This window comes from Psammomys obesus, unplaced genomic scaffold (genome assembly GCF_907164565.1).
Source record: "Psammomys obesus unplaced genomic scaffold, mPsaObe1.curated_primary_1811, whole genome shotgun sequence".
Classification (NCBI taxonomy): Eukaryota; Metazoa; Chordata; class Mammalia; order Rodentia; family Muridae; genus Psammomys; species Psammomys obesus.
The window spans coordinates 9,797,808-9,809,455 of NW_026596109.1; the positions used below are offsets into that span (position 1 = coordinate 9,797,808).

General features: G+C 51.9%; 1 protein-coding gene across 1 annotated transcript; it reads right to left on the reverse strand.

Annotated features, from left to right (window-relative positions):
• Positions 1-586: 586 nt before the first annotated feature.
• Positions 587-11,603, reverse strand: Mrpl37 (mitochondrial ribosomal protein L37). Its single transcript, XM_055628893.1, has 7 exons — positions 11,181-11,603; positions 9,180-9,363; positions 8,973-9,088; positions 6,503-6,688; positions 5,056-5,213; positions 2,061-2,264; positions 587-816 (listed from the first exon to the last, which is right to left on the reverse strand). Exons 1-7 carry the CDS (start codon positions 11,527-11,529, stop codon positions 739-741), a joined length of 1,275 nt encoding a protein of 424 aa, XP_055484868.1. The 5' UTR covers positions 11,530-11,603; the 3' UTR covers positions 587-738.
• Between the last annotated feature and the right edge of the window lie 45 nt (positions 11,604-11,648).

Below are 11,648 nucleotides of genomic sequence, written 5' to 3' on the forward strand. Positions count from 1 at the left end.
ATTAGAAAGGGGGCAGGATGTGACTCAGTGGACAGTGCTTTCTACAGGTTCCAGCCCTAGTTCTGAAAGAAAGCAAGCAAAAAACAAGGCAGGACAGAGCGAGATGCCACATGCCTGAAATCCCAGTGCTTTGATGCTAAGGTCAGAGGACAGCAAGTTCAAGGCAAGGCTGGCTACAAAGCAGTATCTTGTCTCAAAAACAAAGAATGAAAGGACCAGGTGTGGTGGCGCATGCCTTCGATCCCAGCATTTGGGAGGCAAAGGCTGTGAGTTCGAGGCCAGCCTGGTCTACAAAGTGAGTCCAGGACTGTCGTACAGAGAAACCCTCTCTCCAAAACAAAACAAAAACAAGGAAAAAAAGAGAGGGAGAGGGACAGACAGACATAAACACATGCACGGGGCATGGGGAGGGAGAGCCCAAAACTCTGTGGGCAGTTCAGACATGAAAACTGGAACTCTGGCACCACTCAGTCGAGTGCGCCTGAGTGCAAAGCGCAGCTGCTTCAGGACCTGTAGGAGGCAGGAGCTCGAGGCACGGTCTGTGCACGGCCCCTCACAGACAGCTTCACGCCAGTGCAGGCACCAATGCAACACAAACACTCTTTATTGCCAGTGAGACCACCAGACCGTGAGGGAGTGGGAGGCTCGCCCAGGCCCAGGCCCCGCCATCCCAGGCAGGACACAAGCTCTTCAGAGGCAGCAAGGTAGGAGGGCGTCAGGCCCCAGAAGGTTCTTAGCTCACACAGCACCATGCAAGTGCAGAGCCAAGAACTTCCTGAATGTCTCTGGCTGGAAATCAACAGGCCCAACGGGTTCCTGGAAAAAAACACAGACCATTAGGATCCTGCTACCAGGTTTCAGGACTGCAAAGGAAACGGGCAACCCTCCTGAGCCTCATCAGTGCCTGGCCAATCACAGCCTTTCTCCCACATCAGCTCTCTGAACAAGGACACCAAGGAGCTGGTGCTATAGATGGGCAGAGGGTTCCCTGTCATCTGTTGACACGGCCCTGCTCCCTAAGTCCCCTCACTCCAACCACTAGGAAGTGACAAGAATCCCATACTCTGGCTTGCAGGCTCCTGCTCTCACTGCCAGAGGCCCAGGACGGATGTAGATCTGGCTCCTATCCGCAAGGAACTTCCAATCAGTTGTTTAAATACTGACCAGAAGAGGTGCTAGACTCAATACAGAGACAATACAAGGATACTAAGGGTGTTCGTGTGTGTGACTAACTCACTGACTTTCACACAGGAAGGGGACGGGGACCGAGCCCGGAAGAAAAAGGAAAGGAAGGAGATCTAGACAGAGCAGTGTCCAGGTGCACAAATATAGGCAAAGGCAAGACTGGAACCCAAGCCTACAGTGGCGGGGCACAGAGGCAGGAAATGGGACTAGAGAGGTTAAGTGGGAGCCCTGGCCAACAGCTCACTACAGAGTTCATACTCTAGGAGGAAGACAGCCCGAGGCCTAGGAGGGAGGAGACACTTGCAACTGACTGGCGGGAGGTGACTGATGAGGGTAGCTACTGACCGCACATGACACGAGCGGGCGGGGGTCAGAGAAGGGTCCAGACTCCCACAGCATTTCAGGGGGAGAAACACACTGACAGGCTGGAGAAGTCACCACAGAAAGGCCACTCAATGTCACGAGCACACAGGCCCTGTGCTGTGAGCTCACCCTGAGTGCCTCTTGCTGCATCCTAGCCTGAGCTGCTGTAGACACCACCATTGCCACTGCCCAACACCAGGTGGACTCTCAGCTGAGGCCCGAGTGCAGCAGGGGCAGGGGCCCAGGAGGAGGCCCACATGGCAGGCAGGGGCTGCAGTGCTCATGGGCCTGCCTTCAGGGCAGCGATGTGACTGTGCTGTCACGGGGCCCCCCAAGGCACTGGGGCAGGTGGGGGAGTAGACACAGCAGGACCCAAAGAGCGGGGCAGGCAGGTGAGAGTGTGCAGTCCCTAGAGGCCGTCCTGGCAGACCAGGCCCGACCAACAAGGCTCACCCCGGCTGGGACGAGTCGAGGCCCTGTTGGCATCTCCAGGCTGGAGCAGCTGGACTTACCACCACCACCTTCTTTTTGATGACTGGGCGACACCAGAAGTGCCGGTAAAGGAGCTGGTCCGAGTCCACCCACGCCAAATTCTTGACACCATCATTAGAGGCCAGATCTGTGGTGTTCAACTGCAACACTAGGAACTGGAAGACACGGCCGTCAGTGCCCACGCTCTGCACGACGATGGGCTGCTCCAAGACCTTGGCAGTGTGCTAAGAGGACAGATAAACAAGCTGTGTAGCGAACCGTGCGTACCAGGCAGCCGAGTCTACCCTTTAAAGCACCCACCTGCTTCCTTTTTCTGGCTTCACCTCACAGCAGGTAGGGCCAAAGGAAGAGTTCACAGTCCATAGCCCAGCCTCCCCTTATAGCCCAGCCTCCCCTCCCCTTACCCAGACAGGCCTTCCTTCACCTATCCTGGCCTCCCCTCGTTTAGACTGGCCTCCCCTCACCTAGCCCAGTCTTCTCTGCCTCAAGGCCCTAGAAACCTGTTCTGCAATTCCAGTAGTAACTCCCACAGCGCAGGGGCGACTACTGGGCAAGCCTTGAAGTTCAGGCAGGTGAGCTGGGAGGTTAGGGGTAGGGATCCCTCGCACCTCTGCCTCAGCTGATAAGACAAGAGTGCCATCAGCTAGCAAAGGCTAACCTGGAAGTTTGTGACCAGGCCTACCACTCGGGTCTCACTCCGTCTGACAGATGAGGAGGCAGACCCAACCAGGTAACCCGACTTGTCTGAGGTCTCTATGACCTCTATGACCTCTGAGATCCTGGAGACCGCAGACAAGTCGCCATCTGCTGTGTTCTCGTGGGCCTGGCGTCACTGGTACTCCTGAAAGCTGAACGGGAGCTCACCCAAACGCCGGGCCCCACGCCTGCTTCCCACTCGCTACTCTCACATACTCCCGCTTCACAAAGAAGCTGAGGTTTGGGCAGCTTTGTTCAAGGGCAGCCTGAGGCATGAGCTGTCAGGTCACCCCATGGTTCCTGTGCACACCTGGGGACCCAGCATATCTGACAGCACTGTCCCTTCTGTTCTTAAGTGTTCCTGTCCGGTAACTCTATGGCTTGCCTTGGCCTACTTTGTATTGATCCAGGCCAAAGACCCCACAGCTGAACCCCAAGACGCAGGGCATCCCTGATGCAAAACTCCTGCCGCCTTGCCTCCAGGGTTCACCTGACTTTAGGACTAGCTAATGGAAGTCCTAAGTGTGCGACACACCAGAGCTGCTGGTCTTATAAATACCTGTTCTTAGCTGCACGAGAAATAAATAAAGAGAAGCACCTGCAAGTGTTAGCTGGGATTCTGTACTGACTCTTATCTCCCTCCACAGATCAATAAAACTGCAGGTAGTACATAAATTTCTCAGCAATTTTACCTTTTACATGGAGCCTCTTCCCATAACTGCTCAACTTTGCAGCCCCAGGAATGATTTGTACCTGGAGAGAGTGGGAGAGGCTGCTTCTCCTGTCTAACTGGATAGCAATTAGTCATCAGCGCTACCTAGGCCCTTCTGGCACTGGCTGCCAGACTACCCTGAGCCTGTGGGCCTGGCACAGGGCAAGCGGCTGCTTCCTTCCTCTGCCTAACCTGCAGGCAGCAAGTCCTTGCAAAGCTGTAGGAATCACAGCTCAAGCTCTGCTTTCCCACTCAGAAGCTGTGGGATCGTGGGTGATGTACCTTATCTTAGAGTTCAGGAAGTATACAGCGAGCGAAGTACTCAGCTGCCCACCTTCCCTCCCGCTTTTAAGACATAAGGGCCACATGAAGAGCCATAACTGCTAATCTTTCTGGTTCTGTTTCTTACCATGCTGGGGACGGAACCCAGGGCCTCGAACGGGCTGGAAAGGCTCTCTGCCACTGACTATCCCTAGCACACTCGAAGGCTCTCGGCTGTATGATCGGGAGCGTACAGCAAGTTAGCCTTGCTGAGCCTGCCTCTTCATCCACAAAGTGAGGCGAGCAGCACCTGCCACACAGGGTTGTTCAAAGGACAAGCCATGTGGGCAGTCCTCAAACTTCAGAGCAGAGTTTCCAAATGCAAGCTTGCGCCAGCCTCACCTAGAGGGCTTTTTAAAAGACTGACTGCTGAGTCCCACCTCAGAACTTCCGATTCAGTGGGTCTGGGAAGTACCTGTCCATCTAGTTCCCGCAGAAGGTCCCAATGCTCCTCCAGAACTGTGTCTTGAGAACCACTAATGTCAATAGTTTGTTACTATGAGGGATGTGTCAGGTGGTCAAAAACTGTGCTCAACGGCAGTTCATTCTACCGCCCTCTCATGCCGCCAACCAAGCCCCAACCTGCTGACACCTAGACCAGGCAAGATGGAGGGAAATCTGAATTGTGCCACTCCCAGGAGGGCTTTGGGCCTTAGGTTCTAATGGAGACCCGGGAGAAGAGCAGGAGCCCTCAGAAACACACCGCGTGTTCCCACCCCTATACCCCCACCAGGCCTTTTCCTCATCCAGAGACAGCGCTCTGGGACAACCATTCCGCCTCCACTCTCCACCACCTAGGTCTTGGGACTTCCTCTTAATATGGAGGGCTACCACCAAGTGGCATCTTGGGTCTCTGAGTAGTGAACTGCCTGGGCCGTCACTTCCTGGGCCTCCTGATGGTGCTGTGAGCGCTGGTTCTGACCCTGCAGAGCAGACTAGATTGTGGAACCCAGGCATCCATAGGCTTCTGAGTAGGGTGTGCCTTGTTCCTGCCCTTTCTCCACACTTCCTGTTGGGAAACACAGGGTGAAGTGGCTGGTTCCCTGGTCCTATGGCATACTGGAGAGTGGAGCTCTAAATGACACCCAGAGGCCCACTGTTTCTGGACAAAGTATAAGCCGTGTCAGCTCCCAGGAGAGGCCACCTGGTTGCTACAAGCGGAAGTCCATTTCCCTGAGATCCCTCCATCAAACTCAAAGTCAGTGCCCACTCATTCTTCCTGGAAGTAGACTTTACACAGGCCAACCACACAGAAAGCAATTCCATGGTCTTCTCCACACACATACCCCATAAAGGAGCCTGGCCTGAGCCAAGGCATTCGCGAAGGCAAACAGGAGCATCTTGGCCCTTAGCTGTTCTGGGAGAAAGCGGTGTGGCTTTAAATTGGCGTTCTCCAGAAAATACAAGGTGTGGGGATGAGGGTAAGGATAGCCTTCCAGGAATCCTGCAAGAGAACAGACAGGAGGGGTGAGGTGACACAGACTCACCAGCCTGCCACAGAGCCCCAGGAGAGTTCCCCTGACTGTGGCTCAGGGACTGAGGACTTGAAGGGATACTAAGACAAGGTCATGCTCACAGATCTATGGATGGCTACTGAGGGGCTGAGAAAGGAAGCCAAGGTGCCTGGAAAATCCAGAATGCTCTAAATCTTACTGTTTGGCTCCTTCCCGAAAATGCTTGCCAACCTGTACAGGTGCTCCCTACACACACATTCTAACTCCATCCATTTGCTCTCATCCAAGTGCACAGCCAACAGTGATACTAAAAGCTGTGATTGTTAAAGAGAAGGCAGACGTCAGGACTCTACTATTAGTAAGTAACAAATGGTTTGCCTTGTACCTCACAACTTCAATTTAGTGCCTGTTCACTTCAGACATGACAGTGTCAGGTCATGAACCTCTTCTGAGTGGCTATAAACAAATCTCTGCTGGACTGGGGGCTTCAAGAGTAAGCGCCTGGAACCAGTGAGTGTCGGCAGAGATGAAGGAGGAAAACCCTGGGGACATGATGGGCTCTGAAAAACCTGGAGAAGAGTGCTAGTTGAGTGACCAGACTTTCTTGCAGGCCCTGGCCCTTCAGGCTGCTCCACTCTGCAGCGTGTGGACGCCCAGCACACATTTCACTCCAAGCCCAGGGAAGGAAGCAAGGAGAGCCCAAGTGGAGCCCGCTGCTGCCTGCAAGGCTTTTACACTCTAGAGGGGAACCAGATAGGAAAGTCAATCACATCCAAGCACAGAGATGTGGCAAGGTCCAGGGTGACTCAGGGACCATGAGAACACAAAAGAAAAGTCACAGATTGAGGCTGGAAGTTCAGCACCTCCGGGAGGAAATGATTCCTTAACATAAACTACAGAAGATTAAGAGTTGAGAAGCATGAGCTGGGGGCTGGAGAGAATGGCTCAGAGGTTGAGAGCACTGGCTGCCCTTCCAAAGGTCCTGAGTTCAATTCCCAGCAACCACATGGTGGCTCATATCCATCTATAATGGGATCTGGTGCCCTCTTCTGGTATACAGGTGTACAAGCAGGCAGAACATTGTATACATAATGAATCTTTTAAAAAAAAAGAAAAAGAAGCATGGGCTGTCATATAACCTCTAGAAGACACTTGTGGTGCCAACACCCAGAACTGTTAAAATAGCTTTTCCTTAAAAAGAAATAAATAAAAAAAATTTAAAAAGTTAGTTAAGTCCCTTATGTCTGTACTGCTGCAAATCCAAGGCTCTGCTCCTCACCTGAGTCATCCTTCACATCATAAACATGGCATTCCTGAAGGTCAATGGTAGGAGAGATGGGATAGAAGTTTTCCAGAACATGACTTCTGGTAGCTTCGACCTCCTCTGGGGAGGCAATGGTGGGCAGCGGATCCTTGGCACTCAGTATGGCACCACTAGTACCTCGGACCTGAAGGAGAAGAGACTCTAAAATGGGGAAAAGGTGATTAGTCTAACTTTGTCTCTTTACAGCTCTTGCTGTATGAGGCTTTCCTCACCCACAATCCTCAAGGCCAGGTCTGCTACAGGTTCTCCGGATGACCATATGGACGACTGTATGCCCTGGTCACACATATGGTATTAGGGCATTAATCCTGAGCCCCTGAGAGATGAGGAACTAGAACATTCTCCTCCCCGGGTACTCTTCTGATAAACCCTGAGGCTCCTCCATCTTCCCAAGCACCAGCTCCAGGCCAGGACCCAAAACTAAGGCAGAGTTGCCCTTTGCCCTCGAGAAGCCCTTCAGAAGAGAAGCGCTGCTGCGGCAAGCACACATAGAGCCTTCTGCAAAGCCCAGCGCACCTCCTGGAGGAAGCAAAACCTTAAAACTGGGCAGCTGAGGATGCGCTTGGGGACAGAGGCAGGTAGCCCTCAGTGAGCTCATGGCCAGCCGGGGCTACACAGTAAGGCTGAACCAAACACAACCACAAAGGTATCTGAGGAGGGAGAGGGTGGGTCTCTTCTGGGATCAGCTACTTCTCCAGGGGCTGTACCGTGCATGTACGTGTTCAGCAGCAGCCCCACCTCTGGCCACTAGAAGTCCAATGCCATCCTCTCATGCCATCTAAGTCATGACCATGTCTCTGGTGGGAACACTCTGGCACTAAAAATGAAGACGCAGCACGCAAAAGCCGGAGGAGCAAAGCAGGGAGGCTTGGAGCTGACGTTGGAGAATAAGAGGCACGGAGAGAGACATGCTATGAGCAGGGGCAAAGGGGGGATGGCTCAAACCCAGGCAAAGGGCCAGAGTCTTCTTAACAACAGATTGAGAAGAGCCAGGCAGATCAGGGAGCCTTGGGTAAGTTGGATTAGCATGTGTACTCCATAGGGATACAGGTGGTCACGGGAAAACACAGCTAACTAATCAGTAAGCCCGTTGTGAATGTGTGGAGATGTCATCTACACTGTTCCCATGGGAAGCCACATGCCACCGCCAGACAAAGCGTGTTTGGAAAGACTGTTGTCAGCACCTGAGTGGCTCTGAGTGGCACTGCCCTCTGCAGGTGCCTGGTTTTTCAGACAGAGTCAAGTCTCAGTGTGAAGGGAATAGATTAGGGCTGTCGAAAGATGAGAAACTGGTTTGGTCAACAGCACTGTCATTTCATTAGAGTGAAGTCTCGCAAGATACGTTAAAAAAAAAATGTACGCCACATCTGCAAATGGATAAATTCTGCAGTAAATGCACCTCAAGATATTGGTTTCCTAAGGCACTTCCTGTTTCCTCTAACAAATGTGCCTGGACCTCTCCTAACCCTGGGTTTTAGATTCTCCCCACAGATCACTCTAGTGTGGTTTCTAATTCAATTCCCTCCACATCCCTCCTCCAGTGACAGCTCAAAACGGGGCAGTTTAATTAGAGGTAATACTTGACAGTGGGCCAACGAATACTCTCCATTAATGAGGTGCACTAATTTCCTTAGTGGTGCCATTACCTCTGCCAGGCTGACTCTTTGCCAGAAGTCGGTGTGCAGAGGGGGGAAATGAGGAAACCTGATCAGACGGACATCCCAAGTCCCAGGAATTCCACAGCTGGTTTCCTCGCTCCACAAGTCTATCACTTAGAACACCTGGGCTGCCACTGCCGTCTGAAACATCAGCGTGCGCTGCCAGGCACAGAGCATGTTCAAAAGCGAACAGGTGGGGAAGCTGGCCACTAAAGGGCTGTGACAAACTCAGGGATGTGGCAAGGGGGCAGCAGAACAGGTGGCAGGGCTTGGGCGAGGTGGAGGCCACAGCCTGGAGGGCCTTGCATCCCATGGTAAACGATAACGCTGGGTTTCCAACGATGGGAACACAAAAAGGACTTGCTGCGTTGTGAGAACTCCAGCAGCTATGCCGACATGGAAAGGGAAAGAAAGCTGCTGAGTGTGGAGAGGGCAGATACCAATGCATTTGATTGTTTCCCTGTCTTCGGCGTTTGGACAATCCCAAGCGTACTGCAGGTACTCAATGGATACAGTCAGCTGTCAACAGGTGAAGAAAGTCTCAGAAGCTGGGCATGGTGGTGCGGAACAGAGGGTCACAAGTCTGAGGACAGCCAGTGCTATGTGGCGAGACCCTAGTAGGTGCTTCTGAACCCACAGTATGTGGCAGGAGCAGAACGGAGGGGGTTGGGGCGGGGGGTTGATGGTGGGGCTGAGAGCAGAAGAGAGTTTAAACGAACAACAAACACAAAGCCCAGCAAGGCCTTCTGGTATACAGAATGACTAACCTCGGTTCCAAGTGGTGCACAAGTAGTACTTTTGGGCAGAGATCCGCCTGGCCAAAGAAGGGTGCTTGCAAATCTGGGACTTACACAGCTGTATGAGGCTGTTCACAATGACTGGGCTTGGAGGGGAAAGAAAAATTGGAGACTTAAAGCAACACTTAACTCTAGTACTCCTCAACTGGAAAGCTATCTTACTTGGAGGGAACTCACCAATAGGTCTCTCTCTTGGGAATGTCCTCAGTGGAGTGCCAGAGACGGGCATGAGAGATGATATCTAGAACTCGTTCATCTTGGTTTTCTACGTGATTCGCGGGATCATCAACAATATTTAGTACTTTCTTGGGAAGGCCTTCTATTAACTTGGTCTTAGTAAGCCAGAGTGCCTGCTTCATACCTTTGGGACAACCAAAAAGAGAGAGAGAGAGAGAGAGAGAGAGAGAGAGAGAGAGAGAGAGAGAAGACAACTCAGGAAGTGATGTTCATGCCTGCCAGGTAGCACCATGCAGAAAAGGCTGCCTCAAGAGAGGGCTGGGTTTGTTTTGAGACATCTGAGGAACAAAACCAAAAGTGAAACATAGATCCAGATTACAACTCAACTTCAGGAATGGTGACAGGAAGAGTGAGTCGATATGGGAATGAATGCCAGCCATAACAGGGGTTCAAACTATGCTCAAGGCAGCTGCATTCCCTGCTGACCCCCTCCAGGCAGACAAACCAAAGCTGTGAGGCCAGTTTGGTGGAGGGCAGCCCTTCACTTAGAATCCTTTCAGTAATCCGCATCCAAACACCGACTAGAAAAACCCAAGCATACCAAATGTTTCTCATTTGTTAGGTCTGAGTCCAGTAAAGCCACTCAATTCTGCTATTGGTCCACAAGTGCAGCTAGGGGCAGTAATTGGTATGTGTACATGGTTGTATCCCAGTAAAACTTTATTTACAAAAAGGCAGCTGCCTGATCAGCTGACCCCAGCTCTGCGATGCTTACTGCTAGCAATCCCAGAGCCGAGTTTCATCGTTCTCTAGCACATACACAGAAGATGCAGTATTCAGAGCTGCCATTTACTGAATGTCACTTCTGTATCACGAATGGACCTATAAATTAGATGGGAGTTTATGACAGGAAGGGGGAAATTTGGACAAATAGAGGAGTTTGCTTCTAGTCGCTTATCTTTAAGGTGATGAAGGTAAAAGGAGAAACTGAACCTGTCTACCCTACAGTTCACTCTCTCCATAATCCCAATCAGCTTCCCAGGCCCATGTCTTGCAAGGTTTATTGTAACTTTATAAGACCTCTCTGTAACTTGAGAAGGTGTAGAAGAGGAGATACATTCTCAGGCTAGTTCAATGAGTACAATCTGAACAAACAAACAAACAAAAAAAGACCAGGGTTCCACTAAGGAGTCATGCCATGTGAGAGCCTTCACAGCACCTTCTGAGTGCACTGAAAATGGCTAATGGCTAGAAAAATCAGCTTGCAGGAGTGGGCATTTTAGGAGGCTGGCCTAAGGTTATTGATTTTTTTCCAAACTTATAATTGATTCTCTTAGTTTAGCTCTAAACCTGTTAGATCTATTCATTTTCTAGTTATCCTTTGGAAAATACTCTCACATACCTCAACTGTTTTTGTTTTTAGGATCTGCCCTCTCCTCATGCTGATGTGGGTGAAGAAGAAAGGCACTCTTAATGGTCAACTCCGGAAAATAATTCCAGAAGCTACTCTCGAGAAACAGATTGGTTTTGGCTCAAGACATTTGGGGGGAAGGGGTTTGACACAGGGTTTCTCCATGCAGCCCTGGCTGTCTTAGAATTCACTCTGTAGATCAGGCTGGAACTCTGCAATAGGCTCAAGACATTGTGATCTGCTTTTAAGAGTGACGGGCCCCTAAGTGGGTAGCCTTTTGGGTGCAAATCCCTTTTTTGAAAACAATCCCAGACCTTTAACAAAAGACACTGACCTAGGAAACTAGCCCTGTAGACCTGGCTTCACTATCATCTCTCTGTCTGCAGCTGGCGAGCCTGTGAAATGAGGCTCCCATTCCCCATTGCTCTCTCTCACAAACATTGCCCTTTATATCCCACTTGATCCCGACAACTCTTAGAAGATGGATGTTATTCTGGTTCTACTTCGCAGAGGAAGAAACCGTGACCCCAGCCTTGGGGTCAGTGCTGGATAGAGAACACGGTCTCCGCCCGTTTGTCCTGCGGCCTCACCCTCAAGGAGTCGGCAACGCTGGTGAAAGATGTAGCAAGGCTGGTCCTTGTACAATTGATGCTCGTGGATCGGTGCCGGGCGGCGGTGGAGCCATGGGTTGTTCCAGCCAGGTTCCCACGGCGGGAAGATCGGCTGCGCCAGCCACGGGACGAAATGCATCTTCCCCTCATAGGTAATGGGCTCCAGCCCCGGGATCTCGTGTACCCGGTGCAGGTGTCGAGGCTTGGGCTTCTGCGCGGAGCGCACACCCCACTCGTACGCCCCGCGTTTCGGGGCTCCGCAGCCGCCAAGGCCGAGCCTCCTAGAGCCAGCTAGTGCTCGCAGAGCGGGCCCGGACGCCAACGCCATACCGCCTAGGTTTCCAGAAGACCTTTCTACATGGACGCCGCCATCTTTCCCCGCGCAGGGCCTGCTGGGAGCGAAAGGGGCTGGGCGCAAAAAACAACATACCTCATTTTGAGAATGGC

Excerpts from the sequence above, each read along its gene's own strand:
- Mrpl37 (XM_055628893.1), bottom strand. The coding sequence starts at position 11,529 with ATGGCGTTGGCGTCCGGGCCCGCTCTGCGAGCACTAGCTGGCTCTAGG. Across the intron at positions 9,364-11,180 it reads GCGTTGCCGACTCCTTGAGG|GTATGAAGCAGGCACTCTGG; the intron begins GTGAGGCCGCAG and ends GTTGTCCCAAAG. Across the intron at positions 2,265-5,055 it reads AGGCCAGGCTCCTTTATGGG|CACACTGCCAAGGTCTTGGA; the intron begins GTATGTGTGTGG and ends CTGTCCTCTTAG.